Raw genomic sequence first — 19,338 nt, forward strand, 5'->3', positions numbered from 1 at the left:
TGTCTCGGCAACGACCATCTCTCAGGTGCTCATTATTCTGGTAAAGAAAAAACAAAAACATAAATTAATAAAATAAAATAAAATACACACAGCATGTCAATATAATACAAAGGAATACAATAATATTCATTTTATACAGTTGTGGCAGAATATAGCTGCAAACATTAAACGTAAAGTAGTATAGAAGTACTCCTTCTATAATGTATTTAAAATATAAAAGACTGTTCTACTATAAGTAATTTTATAATGTATTTAAAATATAAAAGACTGATTCAAACTCAGTGCCTAAAAAAACATATAAAACAGACATATTCAAGTCCAATCAAGTATTTTCCTCGCTGTAGTTATGTTTTTATATTTGCAGTTTAGCTAGAATTATATTAACCAAAAATAGCCCCACCATATTTAAATGGCAAGAATGGCGCTGCACAGTTTACTGGCAACTGAAGCTCTAATACGGTATTTCTAATAGAAATAACAAGTGAAATTCAGTAAAAGTTGCTCCTCTAACAAACTTTTTTTTCTTCTCTGCTACAATTCTTCTATTTGGACGTTAGAAGATTGTTGATTGATGGGTTAGAACTCACCTGGAGCTGCCATTTTGTTTTTCTGTCTTTTCCCGGTCAAGTTTCTTAAATGTATCGAGCAGCTTTCTGTACGTACCGCGTGATATCATTAATTTTAGACTAATGTCACTTTAGGAAACTAAGGAACCATTGTACCTGAAGAAAGAGTCCACTTAGAAGTCATTATGTAACGTACAGGAGCGGAACCGGAAGCAGGTACGACCCAAATACGGAACCCTCGAGACAATTAGTTTGACAAGTTGCAGAGAGTTCATGTTCATACTTAACTCATGCGGGTACTGTTATCCACAGAAATATGAGGGGGAAAACGGGCCACGCAAGAACAACGAAGAACACGAAGAAACACACCATAAGTAGGAACGTAGGAACAGCGTACTGTACCATGTGACACGAGTGAGACTAACGAGCAGGGAATCATAGGACACAGGTGAGTGATAACATTGATTACCATCAGACAGGTGGGAGGAGAGACTGACGGGCCTGGCACATAGTGAAGAAAAGGGCATTTCATGTAACCCAAAAAACATATTTGGATGGACGGGAAATTAAACAGTTCTTCTCACACTGCAATTATTCCGTTTACGATCTCGCCTGATTGTCAGTAGTCAGGTCGTGTCTTCTCGTGTCAGTGATTCTGTTAAAGAAATGCTGTGGTCTATTGACCTGCTGTGTGCGTCCGTGCCAGGGAAGTGATGCTGAGTGGGCAAGTGAGCGATTAAGAGAGGCAATCTGTAAGTCGCTGTGCGTGGGCAACACTATTTTTAAACATTTGCTGCATCCCGATGAACTGAGAGTCTAAGGTGAACACTCTGTGGCTGTGCAGCATGAGTTGAGGAAGGATCTACAGTAAACATCTCTGTCTGACTACTGTTATCGGTTCGTGTCCGTTGGTGAAAAACAAAAAATGTTCTATAGTGGCCTACTAACAAAAGTATTACAATATTTACAGTATAGTACTGTAGTTTAATAATCCTATTTAATCCTAGCCAATACATTTGGATGCAAAAAGATATCGCTTTTGGCTTAGTTTTTTGTTAATGTGATTATTATTTATCAACTTATATATAAATCTTTTTTTTTACATCCTTAGGTAGTGAATATCAACGAGCCATCAAGAGCAATGTACAAGTGAGCCACCAGGGGGAGAACACAAGCTACAGAAAGCAGCACAACAGAGGGACAATTTTCAGGTAATTGATTCAAGTTTTTTTAGTTATTCGGCAGATTATTTCCCCTCTTTTTCAACAGCCTAAAGCATATTTTAAATATAATATGTTATCTTAAGGACTCTTAGCAAGTTTTAGACAAAATAAAAGTAATTTACGGCAGTAGAATCTACATTCTGGATGCACACCCTCCCCTTTCTCTCCCCCTTATTATTCTGGCCCCAATGAGGCAGCACCTCGTTTGTCAGTTTGGTCCTAAAGATACAGCTAGAATGAGCTGCAAAAAAAAAAAAAAAAAAAAAAAAAGATTGCTGGACGCCCAGCCTGTAGTTAGTTTTGATTACAGTACAACTTCCGGTAAAGCTACACAAATAAAAAGAAGCTGATTCAAAGTCCTAACAAGAATAGTTGCAGATGAATGTGTGTGTGTGTGTGTGTGTGCAGCTCATTTAAGCAGAAGAATTGCCCACACTGTCTGTTTTCTATGCTAATTCACCCATTAAATGCAGCTTCCAGCTTTAAAAATAATGCAGGAAATACGTGGGTCCCAAAAAAGGAGGAAAGTCGAGATGGGATTTTTCCATTAAGTGAGAGAAAAATAATCCATCTTAATTCTTCTGCCTTTTTAGTCACTCTAACACCTGTCAAGTTACTTTAGGTCTTCTTACCTTAACAGAAAAGCACAAATCCCTCATGTTTCGGAAGTGGTAGGAGTTACAAGGAGAGACTGATTTACGCTACACACGAGTAGTTGTTCAAATGTCTGACAGTCTGCTTCAAAAGTCAATACAATGTATTTGCAATTACCACATCATTCATTGGTTTGAATAGCTCTCTTTCCTGTGAGACTGTTATAAGGATGGAGCAAAAAGGATCAGAATGTGTTTTAATCAAAATACCATTAGCTTCAAAGTTTAAAAAGAAAAATAAATCAGTGACAGCATGAAGCTGTGAATATTTAAATATTTGAATAATTAATGAAAAGTGTGTGAAAACGACCCAACATGGGGTTGGTACTGCACATGGCTCTGAACGATAATTAAAATCCAAGTTCTGGCTGACCTTGTTCTCTCAAAAATACGCAGGGGTTCAAGGCAAAAATGCTCTTAAATGTCTAATTTTTCTTTCTTGACATCTCACGGTGCAGGGGCTTCACATCTTCACATAGACTCTCTCAGTACACTCGGCTCAAATGTCTTTCGACATGTAGAGATCACTCTTTAAAGATTAAGATGTGCAGTAGGATTGCAGATTTGATATCCGTTGACAACATGTTGATAAAAAATAATGTTGCAACATCAAAGAGCTAAATGTCATCCATTAGATAAGTAGAAGATAGCTGAGAAATAGATAACAGAAAAATATGTTGGAAGTCCTGACTTGGCTGAGGAAATAAATTGAAGATAGACAAAGATTGGTTAAATATAGCAAAAATAGGACGGTTAGCCTTAGCATGCAGCAGAACAACAAGTACTCTATTACTTATAAATGAGTCAAACATGCTAATAAATTTGCCTTGCCTGTACAACAGTTGGTTAATAAATATTTTATCTATTTATGTATATTTTATCGCAGAGTTGCCAAACGTAGATAAATGTTAGCAAAGAAACGCTAAAGATTAGTTTCAAATTATCATTGGTTAACTGTTGACAGCCAAAAGTAGTTAATATTACACCCAATATTTGCTTAGATCAATAAAATTGACCCTAAAGTTACTTTATGTCGGGAATGTCTCGTATGAAAGGTTAATATTTAATATTAGCATTTTACTGGTTAAATATTATTATTTTTATTATGTGTGACAGTGATAAAAGGATTTCAACTGTGCAACAGCATCACTGCTGACTGAGAAATTTCCAGGACCAAATTCTTGTCCGCCTGGATGTCTGTTGTCAGGCTGAGTTGTATCACAGCTAGGTGTGCTTTTTTTTGCTTGTATATTCAGAGAGACAAGGTGTGAAGAGAACTGCAGGCAAGCAGGTTCACCGTGAACTCTCTGCAACCTCGCGCTTCTTTGCAAGTTGCCTCCATACGACAGCTCCCACCCATTGATATCAGCACTTCATGTCCTAAATAATTCAGCAGAAAATCACGGCACCACCTGATTTTCTGCAGATACTTAGCTGCGCCGCTGACATTCGATGGTGATGAGAACTAGCAGCTTTAAAAAAACAGCACATCCATCGCTTAATGCCATGATAAATTAGACAGGATATTGAGGAGTAAACAGAAAGCAGCTACGCTGCACTTTATATCGTTGCTTTTTGAATGTCAGGCTATTACTCAAATACTACCCTGAATATTTCGTCAGTGCTATACCGTGTAGTATATCACATGTTGGATCAGAGAAGGCTCAAATAGATTCTCCAGAAAGGGATAAAAACATTTGCACATTTTCAAGTCTGCTGATAATATATTCAGTAATGTTATGCATGTTTGAAAAGGCTAGAATATTTAGAAAGTACTTAAATAAATAGTATTTTTACTCTGTCTACTGAACAATGCTAATAATTTGTTATAATGTAGTGAATTTTTGCGAAGGCTCAAAACTCCGAGAAGCAAAGATTTTGAAACGTCCTCCACACTGTGCTCTGCTCCGACTTGAAAAATATTCATAGTAAGATAATAGCTGCACAATCGCACCGTCAGAAAGGCTTTTTACGAGACACACTAAGTGTATTTGTGCACTCTGTTTCCCCTCCACAGTGTCAGTCCTTTGGAAAATTATGGGAAAAAAAATTGCTTACATATCAATAAGACCCCTCTGCCCTCCCCACACAGCATGTTTTGACCCAGCATTCCCAATGCACATACCATGCCTCAGATAATCGGCGTCCCCTGGGGGGGGGGACGACGATCATCCACGGATGTGTTGAAATATTATCAAAGTGCATTTCTGAATCCGATGCAAGCAATGGAGGAAATTGCCGGCTTTACGAGTGTGAACGCCAATGTGTGCGTAATGGACTGAGAGTGACACTACTGTGCTATGGAGGACCAACTTGTTTTCATGTGTGGTGAAACAAGCAGAAGTAATTAGGGAGTGTAAATGATGAGGGTTGTTGTTGTCATTGTAATTCAAACACCTCCATTGTCTTGTTTGCATTGTGGTAAACGTTGCGAGGAGCATGTGTGTGAAGGAGAAGGCTTCAGAACAAGAGCAAATTACATGAGATTCAGAATAAACAAAACAAAGAAGTTCGCAAAAATGGAGTAAAAATGGAGAAAACAGTGTCTGCTCTGTGACAGTGAACACTTTCCACTGTCTGTTAGGTCAGACCTCATAATAATAATATACAAGACAAGCGGGAGAGAATACTGTAATTATGTAGCATTCAAATGCACTGTATTCTGACACTTTTTGTTTAATGCATAACAAATGTTTCTGTTGCATTTGTATTGACATTTAAACAAAACCTCATAGTTTGAGACAGAATTCTAGAAAAACACTTTAGCCTTCTCTACCTGTCACACAGAAAAACAAGGTAATGTAACAATTGCTAGCCAAGAAAATGCTAATATAAGCAGAAATGTGGCGAAACAGGAAGATGATCTTCACAGCAGACCTACTGTATTGTTATGGAACAGATTTTTTGGCGGATTTTGGGCGAGATATTGACTTTGGTAGTTTCCAGTAAATTAGTGTAGGAGGAGCTACTCTACCATGGCATATCACCAACCGCATATTTGACAGCTCAATAAAAAAATTGATTGCAGATACTGTACATATAGTGAGAAGATAGCTTAGGAATTCTACATTGTTTTAAAGAAATGAAAACATTTGCGTTAACCATAGTTTTAGGTTTTACAAAAAAGTGTTAGCAGTTTTCTGCTTCAGCAATTCTGCTGTTGACAGTAAAACTAATACAATTTTTCAAAAGTCAAGGTTAGCAAAGAACGCTAACCCATATTTAAAACATAGACACAAAGCCAAAAAAAAAAAAGATTAAAAAAGCTTAAATAATGGCTAAAAATGTGAATGTAATTAAAATTAACTCAGAGTAATAAGCTGTAGGTGAGAAAAGAACACCCTAGTGAGCCGTACAGGCCCCTCCTCAATTAGATTTTCTCGAACATGTCCAAATTAAATTTGTTGCCTTTGTACACTCTGATCATCACCTTCCAACTGCAACTTTTAATAAACTGATTTACATGAGAGGACATGGAGAAATCTGTGGCACGTTTTAGGATTTAAGTGACATTTTTTGTCATCTGTCAAATGGAAACACTAATACTTATAATTAGACATTTGCTTCTGATATTAGCCATGATAATTTGTGGTGTGTTTGAGTTTTCAGTGGTAAGGGGGAGTCCTGTGGAATGTTTTTTTTATGCTCCTTTGGGGTAGGGGAGGGCATTGTGGGGAAATGGTGTGGGTCAGGTCAAAGGTGAATTCAGATTCCACATTTTCAAATGTCATGTAAAAATCACAGAATGTGTGTGACTCGTACTTCCTGCCATACAAGGGTCCTGGTAGCCATTAATAATGTATGAAGGATAATGAAGCACGCTCAGTGGTCCACTCACTAATGATGCGGTTAAAAGCTTTTTGTCATTAGCAAACTGACATTTGAACTGGTCCGCTCACCACCCTAACCTTTTTAAGCATTTTGCAGAAATTAGTATCTTTAAAAATAATAATTTCCCAACCATTGCTGTAAATCAAAGTTGAACTTTTATTCAATCCACATAAGGACAGCAGAGATGCATTTTAAACAAACAGGAAAAATTGTAATAATCCAACGCAGTTACTTTAAGATTCACCCCATCCGTCCATCCGTTCATAAATCCTTCACCTCCATCTGAGGTCAGGCTTCGACTTCCTCGTCAGACTGTGGTCACGCGCATGACCAGCTCTCGAGAACTATTGCTGGGTTGGCCGCGAGCCTCCGGCTGCCTGAGGTGGCTGAGGAGGTGGAGGATGTTGTAGGGACAGTGTTGGTCTGGCACTGCAGTGCTGCTGCTGCTGTTGGCGGTGGTGGGGTCCACTGGTTGTGCTCCCAAACCTCCTGCTGTTGTCACCACAGCTGTCGAAGTGGAGCCTGCCGCTGTGGAGGCTACCACCATCAGTGAAGAGGTGGAGGCTGACAATCCCACCCCAGTTTGATAGCCCTGAGTGGGCTGAGTCCTGTCCACAGCGGCGGCCTTCAGGTCGTCGCTGTCCATGGTCTTATCGTAATTTAACACCTTCCACTGCTGGTTCACAGCCTGCCATCGGTGGAAGATACGAAACACAGAAGGTCCCTCGTGGACAATCAGTGCTGTTGAGATCAGAGCATTACACAGACATCGTCAGAGTCTGCCAGCAGTCGAAATGACACAACCAAGCTGTATATATGCACTGTGGTAAGGCTTGAAGAGTGTATTAGCTCAGGGAGCAGCAGAGCCAATACTGCTCATCTTTACACCATAACTTCGAGATATAATTTTCATTAAAAACAAAACAAAACAGCAGACATGACAGGTTTCATGGCACAGAGACACTCACTCCTTTTAGATTAGCTAAGACGATGCATCTGTTCCCTGGAGTTGTTCGATAACACCTTATCAGGGTTTCAAATTACTTATTGATTTGTGCTCATTGAACTGAGTGTATGAAAAATTGAAATCCATCGGTAAGAGTAGATTCCTGGTTCCAAAGATTTTGACAGCTCTTATGCATGTTGGGAACACAACGAAGGAAATAGTGCTTTAAAATAAATTTAAAAAGTATAATATTAAAACATTTTATGTTAAGACCAGTACAGGGTCTTAAAGCAGAGATTAAACAAGTTTATTGATTTTGGTCAATAAATAAACTGTCCGTCTGATGCACCTTAACTGGGACAGAATAAAACAGATGCAAATGTGAAATTCAATTCTTATTACACTTATTAGAAGGCTGCTGCCTGTTGTGAATTTATTTAATGGCAAAAGTGGGAAAATGGAAAAAAAGATGCTACAGATTATTTTTAATTAAATAGGTGTGAGTAGTGTATTTAATCACATGACCATAATAAATGCAAAAACACTTTTGTCCTTCAAGTGGGTTTTTGATAATTGATTTTTACAAAATAGATAAAAGCTACATGACCAAAATTAAGTAAGAAATAATAAAAGATTCACAACACACCTAAAAATTAAATAAGAAAATTATGAAAGAAACGGAAATAGCTAAAATAAAATAAAAAATAGCCAAAGACTATGATAACCCACAGCATGACTATGACAGTTAGTCCAGAAAGAGCTAAAAGTTAGTCACTTCAGGTTTACATATTGTAACAACTGAGGTGACCCCAGTCTGTCAAACACAGACACGAGTTGTTGATCATGTGAACCTAACCTTCTTTATTATAATAACACTCTGCATCTCTGCATCATATCTGCTCAAAGTCAGGTCCTTGTACTTCAGAGCTGCCAGGTGAAGCTAGCCTCTGTGAAGAGCAGTGAGTTAATGACTCCACAGTCCATCCTCGCCACCAAACCGGAAACAATCAATCTCCCGTCCTCATCCTGCTGCCTGCTGCACAGGCAGTTACATTTTTTTTATATTGTTTTTTTTTATGAGATGCCATCAAACAGTCATCAAAACCCAAGAGCGTTCAGGCACCACAGGACAACAGCTGGCATCGAGTGGCTGCTCCAGGGTTCGGACACCCACACAATACATTTAGAAAATGATTAAACACGCTAGACGCGGTGCATCTTTGGTTTTGTTTCTAACACCTTTACTGTTACTGGAACTTCTATTTTTTATCATAAAGTTAAATACGTTTTAAGAGTGCAGGCTGTTGAAAAGTTTGTTTTAATGCAGCATTAAAATGGCTTAAATATTTTAACAAGAGCATTAGTTTAATAAAAACACTACTAACACTCAACTGATGAAAACCCCACTCTAATTTGCAGTACTTTAAGCTGTGTTATAGATTAGCTGTATTAAATGCCAATGGTGTAAACTGTTAATGGCATCCACATTAATTCGTGCACAGCTGGAGGGAATAATTATTGACTCTTCTCACAGCCATACAGTACCGTTTTTATTTGCTTTGCCGGATGCACACATAAAAAAAAAAACCCAAGTGAGCAGAACACTTCTTTCAGAGGAAAAATGTCAAAAAAAAAAAACTCTAAACTCTATGAAGAGATCAGAGCAGAAACTCACCTATGCACACCACATCCATGAAGCCGTACATGCCGTAGCAGATCTGGAAAAGCAGGTCTTGTCGCTGCCAGCGAGCAGAAGGGCTGAAAGAAGACCATACCAGCCAGGAGATACTGGCCATCAGGAAGAGAGAGCCCAAGACGGCTGCTGCGATCTGGACTTTCTCTATCACCGTCAGGGAGATGGCCTGCCACTGAAGGGAAGAGAAAGTGAACAGTCAGACTCTTTTCTTCAACTTTCACTAGTTATTCAGGAATGTGACAAACCCTGGACACCTTTAAATCATCCCTCAAAACAGTCCTCTTCACCATGGCATTTCCCTCATCTGTCAGAAATCTGTCACTCGGCCCTTTCTATTTTTTGCTTTTGCTTATTTATGTTTCTTTTTACCCATACGTCGCAGACATTTTGCAGGTCCACACTGAGTGAAGAGGTATTCTAAGGTTCAAGATGTACTTTGGAGTTAGGATTAGAAAGAGGGTCAGATTAAGATTAGTGATATGTTTCTATTGGTTATACAAGTTAAGGAAAGGTGATGGCTGATTCCTGTATAATGTGAAGCACTCACATAACACAAAAATTGGTATGTGGTACAAAATACAAAATGATTGATCAACCAAGCTTTTTCCGTTAAAATGGTACACGTTATATAAAATAAGTGGTCAAATTCCTGTATGATTTGTGGGAATAAAGTGTTCAGTCAGACCTCTGAAGTTCTTTGTCAGTATGAAGCCTGATTTGTTAAAAAAAAAAAAAAAGAGAGAGGAGGTATTCATCAATGTGAAGTGAGGCTGAAACGCTGCCGTCTCTGGCTGTGTGGTGCATGCTTATTGCTGTGAGTTCACCTCAGTCTTTATTTAAGGAATATATGCAGCAATTCATATGCATATATTTGACTTTTACTTCTCGGAGAGAAGTAAATGTTACACTCTCTTAGAAACTTCAGTCAGGTTGATTAGTCACATCAATTAAGGGATTGATACATTTTTTAAGGAGGTGAAAAGCTGTGTCAGAAACACATTCTTGAGTCTCGGTATTTGTTCATATATTGACACCAGCTTTGGTGTATAATAATAAGTAATATATTGTTACGTTGAGTAAAAAGCTACCCTTAAACATCCCTCTCTCTCTCTCTCTCTCTCTCTCACACACACACACACACACACACACATCCACAGTAAAAGTACATGTGCAGTGTCTGTACATCATATTTTGCAGGTAAACATTGCAGACAGCTCCACCACCTACACTGCACAGAGGTCTGTGTTTGAGCAAAGTCAAAATCAACAGCCTGTCATTCTGCTGAAGCCCCGGAGATTATCCTATTAATGAACGCATTTGGATTTTTAGAAACTACTACATCTGCCTCTGCATTCTGACTCAGCGCACTTGTTGCAGATATAACACATAATGGACTCAGTGACTCATCTGAGGGGTGACTTTTCCCACTGTCTGCTAGTTTAAAAGAGGCAAAAATAAATTGGTCATAATCCAATTTCCATATTTTCTACATACAGTTCTGAGGTTCTACTTCTGATTTGTCTCTTTTGCGCTTGTATTTCTGACGTCTTTTCACAGCTCACCTGCAGAGGGTTCTTGGTGCTGATGGCGATGACCTGATATTTGTAGTAGCAGAGCTCACAGGCCCAGGAGCCTCTCTCACTGATCCACTTGATGAGGCAGGGATGGTGGGTGCAGCGCACTGAGCCGCTGCAGCGACATGGACTCAGGAGCTCCCCCTGCAGGACAGAGGAAATAACCAAACATTTAAAAACGTAAGTCTTATCAAACTAGTTTTGTTTTCTTTTCCAGGTTTTGTTTCTGTGGTTATATTTTCTGTAGGATGTCATTATCTTCTATCCTTTAATTCTACAGCCTTGTGGGGGGGAGTTCGAGCCGATCCTAGCTGTCATCGAGCAGAGGTGCAGTACGCCCATCATTACAGAGCCAGTTGGCGTGGTTTAGACTGTGAGTACCATGTTAGCATATAGATTTATTATTGCCCAACACAGAAAGGGTTAAAAACTTATCTCAAGTGAACAGGACTAAGAGTTGAATAATAGAGAGAAAATATCTGCCTTCAGCAACCACTGGCTGTCTTATGATCCTTGGTGTTTTTTTGGTTTTTTTTTGCAGTTCTTGCACTGAATCACAGTTTTTCTGGGAGGTTTGCATGTACAATCTGGCAAGCATGCAAACACACACACACACACACAGTGTGTGTACACAGCACTACACTGTCATAGAACAACAGAACACCAGTTCAGGTGTGAAATGAAAGTTTGGTCTCACGACCTACTGAGAGGCAAAATGCTTGATGACTTGCACCAGTGAAAGGGGGGAGGATTAGTCACTAAAGCTTCTTTAGGAAGAAAAAAAAAAGCAGCCACTACAGAGCTGTCAACTGGAGTAACTGTTCCTGCAGCTCTTCTACTGAACAAAGCTTGTTCAAGTGTTAAAAAAACAAAACACTTTTATACACCTTCTGTGCTCGCAGAGGATCTAATCTAACATTCTGTCAGTGAAAGTGCGGAGCGTTTTGTCCTTATCCATTGACTCATTTGAAGGCACATCGAACATTTTTGACAGTGGTTATGGAAAATACTGGTTTTCAACTACAGACTCCCTTGGTGATTCTTTTAGTTTTTAAGTTACCTTTGCAACTCCACTGTTGACTGTAGCATGACTGCAGATTAGGTCAATTAGACCGGCCATGGGAAAAACAAAAGAATATTTAATGACCAAAGTTAATAGATTTGGTACCTTTAAAAAAATAGTTTTCTTATCGTTGTGCTGCCCCCACATCTAGACATCTAGTTCTTGGTTTTATACTATTAGAGATGTAATTTTGTTTGTTTCAGTAACACGTTCATTTTATAAATGTTTTACAACAGTCTAGACTGATACACACACACACACACACACACTAAACGTCTACAATCCCCAAGTGAAAACTGAATGTTCCTTTTATTGGTTTTATGTTCCACACCAGGCAACTTCACCACCAGATGTGAGTTAAATCCCATGTGTGACACCTGGGTGAGATCTTCAGTTCTGTTTTTATTTCAAATGTGATATAGTAAGTAGTGACTTTTTATTACATTTAAACTCAGCCAACAGTGAATGTTAAGGGTTTTTTATCCGTTATATACATCAATTTAACTCTTGTAGTACAGCCATGTCTGCGTTCTAAGGTACTGAGAACATATGCATTTAAGACCCGTCCAAATCCACTTTCCCAGGCATTCTGCCCTTTAAAAGGTCATTGGTGTCGCTCCACTGCTAGAGGCAGCGTTTCTGTGAGGAAAAATGCTTTTGTTTCTAAAGAAATCAATGCATTGCATCTACCTACGCTGGTGCATATTGAAATACAAAAAACAAATGAATAAATACATATAATAATAAAGTATCCCCATCATTCATGATAAGAGTGAAATGTTGCACCGATACGCAGGTTTTAATCTTCTGTCTCAAGAGACCAATGTGCCGACAATGCATTCGTCTCACATCTCAACCTTACATCAACTGCACTGATGGGAGTCAGTGTATTTTCACTGTCTGGGAGTCAGTCTACAGCGAGAGAATGAACCCTTTGTTTGAACTCGGTCTCCAAAAGTTTTGTCACATCACATCATAATGTCATCTACTGAGTTTTAACCTTCACGACTACTGCCAGTCTGAGTGATTTTAACTCTTACCATTGGCTTCATGCTCATAAAAACCCCAACAGTATTGGTCTCATGTAATATAAATGATGAATACATACATACTGCCTTTTTGGCTGTAACCTGCAGGTGGAGCATTTGGGTCTCTCTAGAAATCTTGAGTTTAAAGAAACTGACCAGAAACCACTTGTCAAAGCCCTTCATTCTTATACACATTGTTTACTAGTATTTCTGAGCTCAGTATTGAGTATTTTTGGTGCTTGTCTGTTCTGCACATTTGGAGAAAAATAAACAATAATTAGTTCAAAAATATTTTTGAATTTTGTCATTTTGCTGACAGCTCTGACAGACGGAGCAGTATCCTGGTGGAGAAGGGAGGAGATGGAGAAGGAAAGGCCCAAATATAGATGGCCAGGGTGGGAGTGTGTTGGCAGGAGCAGCAGAACACTTCTGCTGTGTCCACTGGGACAGTGAGACCGCTGACTGTGACCGCCCTGATCACAGCCAAGAGCTAAAACCAAGATCAGTTCACTACAAGTGAGACCGGAGAGGGAGCGCGAGAAACCGATAACAAACGTGACATTTCAGTCCACGCCTACAGAAAAATGGTGAAGAAATATCATTCAGACAATACATTTTGACAAATAAACAAAAGGTCGATAAATCGGTTCTCCTTCTTGGACCTCTCCGTCCACTTTAAAAAGGTCCTCCTTCTTGGACCTCTCCGTCCACTTTCCTCTATTGAATTACCCCAAAAACTCCTCAGTGCATCCAATTTTCTCCCTGTAAAATTGGAACCACCTGGAATGTATGTAATAACACAAAGCTAATTGGAGATGGCTACTCACCATTCTTATGGGTCTGCAATCAATATAAGAGAACTCCATTAACTGTAGGTGAAGGAATAATAATCTGGCTGGGGCAGAAAGTGAATGAACAGCATTTATTTTTTCCACAAGAACCATTGATATAAAAGGTGTTTTGGTGAATGGGATATTGTAGGGATCTAAAAAAACAAACAAAAACAATTTAATATATTTATTCAACTGCATTAAACTCTTCAGAAAGTCTGATCACTGAAAACAGGAACTGAGAGTCATATAATGTAGTTTTCCATTTATTTACCTGTGATGGGAACTCATAAAACATGGGCGGAGGAGGGGAGGAGGGGGTTGCCATTAGGCCTATGGTGACAGTTAATGGAGCTTTTATAGTGAATGAATAAAAAGCCGAGTCGGTTTTATAATTGAAGTATGGTTTCACAGCTCCTGCCTGCATCCATTTCAGTTGAACCAATACCAGTTCATGAGCTTTAATAACACGGTTACATGTCATTCCCAGAGCTCTTCTTCAACTTCTCCCATTTTATTCTTTCCAGAGTCATGGCCGGAGGTGGTGCAATCCTTACAATGAACAGGTGAGGGCGTGATACATACACCCTGGACAGTTATCCTGTTGAAGGGCCACATATACAGTACAGTAGAGTATACAGTATTCACACAGTCAACATACTGTTGTGTCAAATCAACATAATCCTACATGAACACTGGGACCAAACCAGTGATCTTTGTACAGTTAGGAAAGCGCACAAACCACTTTTTCCACCTTCTGGTCCTCAGTTCTCCAATATATGATCGAATACATAAAACCCCAGCTGATTTTGCTTTGTCATGAGAATTAACCACAAATGATCTAAGAGGGAAAGCTGACACTTTGTCTTCAAGTGTCAGAAGCAAAATTACCTGGCGTTGCTCTCTACTGTACTACAGAGGTCGCCACGGTAAGTAATCTCCATAGTGCTGTTGGCACAGTTTAATATTCCTGATGCCCTTTCTGACCTAATCCTCTCCATTAATCTGAGCTTGTAACTGGCACTCTGTCGCTGATGGGCAACTTTTGGGGCTAAGTCCCTCGCCCAGGGACACATCTGCACACAGACAGATTCAAACCTTTGTTTCTTAAGTGGAAGTTGAGCTACCTTGGCTAAGTACAGCTGGAAATCCCATGCTCTCAAAGCGCTGCTAGAATGAGGACAAGGCAGTGGCAGTGCTGGGCCCCAAAGGCCATCTCAGTGCAATAGTGCATGACACCTCAGGAAAAGATTCCTCCATCTGCAGAATCACTTCATGACCTTCTGTATATAACTCTTAAAATACTCCCACACCTACGCCTACTGCACCTCTGTGCAGTACCTGACTGAAATATTTTAAATCAAGCAAAGAGTTTGTTTGGGAAGCAGCCCCCATTCTATGGGGTCAGGACCAGGTCTGAAAGCCTAGGTTTCATTTCAGCTTAGCCTCTGTTGGAGACTTTCACTGATCTTTAGCTAAAAGAAATGGACAACTTGTGTCTCAATAGGTCTAAAAAAATATGTGTAGATAAAAGCAATAAATATATTTGAGTTTGTTTTTTTTTAACAGTGACTCACTTTTTCAATTTACTTCCTGTTGTGTCTCTGTCTCTCCCAGAGCAGTGGGGGCTTGGAGTCCAAGTCATGTAGGACTTACAGTATATTTGTATTTCTCTACAGTCTATAATTGTATTGTGTGAAATTCTAAAGCTTTAAAAAAATAACCATGGATGTAACAATGGTTTTATTTGACAAAAAAGTTGATAAAATTATTCAGTGACCATTTACTTTAGAAGGAAATACTACTGCTTTCATTCATTTGGAATGAAAGGATATGAGTTTTTTACACAAGTGTTGGAATATACAAATTTTGTTTTCCTTTCTGTTATATTTATTTAGGACTCATCACTTACAGTACCGCCAGTTCTGCTGTGAACCATTTCTGTCTCTCGTCTGTTATGATGTTCACTTCTAAATCCTGTGGGTAATTGCTGAAATCTAAATATACCACAGATTGTGATTTAACATTATTTTTGCACGAGTGCATTCAACTGTGTAATTAGCGCCCCCTTCATGGGAGGAAGGGTAACTACAAAAAACACCAACATAGAATGCTATCATACTCTCATTACTTTGTAGTAGTTGATTGCACAGACCTAAGTACTCTGATCGCATATAAAGTTTAAAACTGGTGAATTTGTCTCTGGGCTCCTATGACAGTCTGACAGTTTGACGGAAGCTGTCGGTTACTGTTCTTTAATCCACCCTGAGCTCCTCAGCCTCAGAGGTGGAAGTGTTTTGAGGGCGGACTGTCGGATGAAATACTGGCTCCCTCGATCTATGTGACATCCTGAGGGCTAATAGAGGAGGAGAAGAGAGGATAACTAATGTCCCTGCTGCCCACAACGCACAGTGACACCTCAGACACTCCGCTCATTTCTCCTCATTCTCCTCATGACCATTTACACCTCAGCAGATCCATATCTGGACTCCACCCAAACCAGTGGCTGAGGCGACAGGAAAAGGAAGATAGATAAGAGCTTGCATAATGACAGGATGGCATAAAATCAAATGCTATTGACTAGTTGTGGGGAATAATTGATGAGATGTGTGGGCTGAGACCGTGGAAATACTGAGAATTCTCAATCCACTTTGTATGCAACAGCAACTGCCCCGACTGCTTTTTATTTTTTTAATTTTAAACAAAAAGAATGTCAACCAATTTTATAACTTGACTAATTTCACTAATAATGACCAAGTCCAAGCTCAGAGGCAGATTGATGCCCAGCTGCTGTTGAAGTAATTAGCTGATGAAACACTGGGAGATTATAGGCCATACTCAGCGCAATGACCATGAAATGATACTCAGAATTTGCTGCCGGTGCCAAAATACTAAAGAAAATCAACAGTGAGTTTAGACTTCTGTGTCGGTCCTGGTTTTCCACTCTACATTTTAAAAGCAACAATCTTCCTCCATTAGAGCTGCTGAGGCTGAGATGCATTTTCTCTTTGTGTTTTCAAATCAGTCCCAGAAGGTTGTTCAGTCCCATCTTCATTTTTTCATGTCTTGTTAATGATCACTAATCACACACTCAGTCTAATATTTATATCGCCAGTGTTATGCCATATCTATGGTCTTAAATGTGAAAACTCTCAGGTCAAGTCTTTTTATCCTTTATCATATGATTATACTAAATTATATTTGTTATAATTTAATTTATAATAAATAGCACATTTTTCTTAGATAAGGGAGTTTTTTCACACTAATTTAACAAAAGATTTCGAGCACACATTTTTCTGAGATAAGGGAATTATTTTCACACTAATTTAACAAAAGATTTCATAGATTTTCTTTTTTTTGTTTTGTCTTTTGTTTTGTACTAGGCACCCACTCCTTCCAAAAGTGTCTGTGCAGGCCAAAACAGAGCATACTCCGCACAGTAACAACAGCTAGAAGGACGGTTTTTGTGGACTTACATGTTCTGGTCCCTGGAAACAGATCCTGCACACAGGCGTCCTGAAGCCACTCTCCGTATAGCTGGTGAGGGAGAACCTCTCCTCCAGTTTGCCTTTGGAGCAGTCCTCTGATGGGCTGCTGCAGCCTCGCAAGGCGGCCGTCAGCTCTGCAGCATCCACCCAGCATGCCACCGGTCTCTCCCCAGTCGGTGGCCCCGTGGCCCCTGCTGCAGGTAAGGCAGTCCGGTCCCCCGCGCGCTGCTGGCTTCGCGTTAACGTGTTGTTGTTGTCGGGGACGGCGACGCCTGTGTCATGGCTTTCCGTGGTTTGTCCGCTCATGGGGGTCAGCGGGGGCAGCGGGGGCAGCGGTGCCGGGGGCCCGAGCAGTAGCACCCTCAGGTCACCGAGCAGGACGCAGCAGCGGCTCTTCAGCATACCCTGGCTGCGCTGCATCCAGCTGTGTGCGGACAAACTCACGGCACCAAGCAAAGGTGCCGCAAGAAGACAGCGTGTACTGGATGTGCCCCCTTCATAGGCTGTGGTCCTATAGGTTCTTGGATGCAGGAAGGTCTTTATCTAGCCTAATGATGAAACCTTCGCATTAGTTCAAGTGTCGCCTCTGACTTTTACTGGTTTCCCAGCAGGATGTAAATCCACAAGAAAAATAAATCCCATCGATGCAAACAAGTGTCTGAAGCCATGAAGCTAAACCGCTGTAAGAGGAAAGTTACATGTTAGATCGATGTAAATGTTGGGTGTTAATGCCTGGTGACTACTGTCATCACGTGGCCCTCATAGTCTCATGAACTCGATCGGTTCAAGATAAACTATCGCAGACAGGCATCTACCTCCACATTCACGCTGAGAGCACGGACCCAGAACCAAATGTGCCTTCGGTACGATCGATTCAAAAAGACTACCAAAACAAAACGTCAGCGCCCAGTCCTAACATGCAAATACCGACGCTGAAGCGGAATATTCTCACATTAATCACGACGTTCTGTTAATGATTTCAAGACCTGTCACACTGATCGATGTCGAAGAGAAATCGGTCTTACCTGCTCAGCTGCCGTTTTCTCTCAACGATCACAGTGGAGGTGTATTTTCATTGGTGTTCAGCCAGACTGCAGGTCGCTGCAAGATCTATTTGAAGCTGAACTACCATCGCCAATTTAAAAAAAAGGCGATTTATTTTTACATGACTTGGTTATAAATCCCGCACCACAGTCAGACTGTCCTGCTCCGGGGTGAAAGCAGCACCCGTGTAGCCCCTGATTCTCCTGCAATCATTGGCTGCTGATACGGCGCTGCAGCTTCAGCACCATGATTCCTGGGACAGCTCCCAGACGCCACACGTCACCAACGCTTGGTGATGCAAGCAGCCAAGTCATGACTAAAAGTGTGGACCGAGACCAATGCGCAGCAAGGAAGGTTCACCTATGAGTGTTAAGTCAAACGCATGCAAAACACACGCAAATGTGATTTTTAAAAATTGTTTTACGTTTAAACGAAAACGGAGTTAACACACTATTAGACACGCTGACTGATCACTGTAGACTTTAAAAACAAAAGTAACTCACATCACTCCTGTGGTATACCTGCTGTTTACCTTTACCCTTTTGCCCACTGCATAAATTGTCTGATTGATACTTAAGCAGTTTGTACTTTGGCTCAAAATTTGTATCAAATTATTTTATTTGATGCCATGTAGACAAAATGTGATTCAGTTTTTAGATTATAGGATAAAGTTATGTTTTAGTCCTGATACTCACCTGTGTGTGTGTCTGTGGAGATGCTGTTCTTTAGATTTTGAAGTTTTCTGAGAAAAGAAAACTGTTGGTCCAAACCTCTAGTGCAAATTCTGTTTCCACATTTATTTCTAGGAAGGAAGGAAAGAAAATATAATATTTCATAAAAGTTCAGTACTATTATGAATTATTATATTTTCTATTATTGTAACTTGAAATTTCAGATAGTTGGTTGTCTTGCTCATTACAAGCTGTTGGTTATTTCTCATTTTGTAGAGGAGTCATTCGTTTGCAACCATCAGTTTTGATTGTTAAACAGTTAATAGACTAAACGAACAATTTAGCCAGGTAATACAAGGAAAGTAAATCATTTACAAAAGCCAAGGGAGATTGTGCTAATTGTATTTAACATAAATGCCCATTAGGCTAAAAGTGGCAAAAACCACAGGCCATTACAGAGGGCCATTAGAGAAACCTGGTCTTAAGATTTAAATTATTTACTACGACTTAGTTCATCAGTTTCATCAGTTTAATTTCTCATTAAAGAAATTAAAATGAACTGTTTTAGTTTTTTTTATTATTAATTTATATCAAAATTACTTTCATAAAGGGGCGAGACTTTTGGGCAATACAATTCTGAACTTAAACCCTTTATTGAAAAATTGTTACAGAACTATTGTTACTTTTTTTAAAAAAAAATTGTTACAGAACTATTGTTACTTCAA

General features: G+C 39.6%; 1 protein-coding gene and 1 long non-coding RNA gene across 3 annotated transcripts; one reads left to right on the top strand and one right to left on the bottom strand.

Annotated features, from left to right (window-relative positions):
• The first annotated feature begins 890 nt into the window (after positions 1-890).
• Positions 891-16,917, top strand: LOC112488281 (uncharacterized). The gene is made up of 6 exons (XR_003052161.1): positions 891-1,014; positions 1,678-1,777; positions 10,473-10,669; positions 10,770-10,862; positions 13,938-13,976; positions 16,794-16,917. It is a non-coding gene; the product is annotated as an uncharacterized LOC112488281 (long non-coding RNA).
• Positions 6,418-18,733, bottom strand: marchf4b (membrane associated ring-CH-type finger 4b). Of its 2 annotated transcripts, XM_017040165.2 has the most exons (5): positions 17,924-18,733; positions 16,887-17,578; positions 10,478-10,633; positions 8,895-9,087; positions 6,418-7,014 (listed from the first exon to the last, which is right to left on the bottom strand). In XM_017040165.2, exons 2-5 carry the CDS (start codon positions 17,316-17,318, stop codon positions 6,581-6,583), a joined length of 1,215 nt encoding a protein of 404 aa, XP_016895654.1. In that variant the 5' UTR covers positions 17,319-17,578; positions 17,924-18,733; the 3' UTR covers positions 6,418-6,580. The 2 variants fall into 2 exon arrangements, with proteins under 2 accessions (XP_016895654.1, XP_008326811.1); XM_008328589.2 differs by lacking the exon at positions 17,924-18,733 and having other exon boundaries at positions 16,887-17,912.
• Between the last annotated feature and the right edge of the window lie 605 nt (positions 18,734-19,338).

This window comes from Cynoglossus semilaevis, chromosome 16, assembly GCF_000523025.1.
Source record: "Cynoglossus semilaevis isolate Cse_v1.0 chromosome 16, Cse_v1.0, whole genome shotgun sequence".
Taxonomy (NCBI): domain Eukaryota; kingdom Metazoa; phylum Chordata; class Actinopteri; order Pleuronectiformes; family Cynoglossidae; genus Cynoglossus; species Cynoglossus semilaevis.

Coding starts and splice junctions, on each gene's coding strand:
- marchf4b (XM_017040165.2), bottom strand. CDS start 17,318: ATGCAGCGCAGCCAGGGTATGCTGAAGAGCCGCTGCTGCGTCCTGCTC. Junction 10,634..16,886: donor GTTTCCAGGGACCAGAACAT/GTAAGTCCACAA, acceptor TCTGTCCTGCAG/GGGGAGCTCCTGAGTCCATG. Junction 9,088..10,477: donor GCACCAAGAACCCTCTGCAG/GTGAGCTGTGAA, acceptor TCTTCCCTTCAG/TGGCAGGCCATCTCCCTGAC.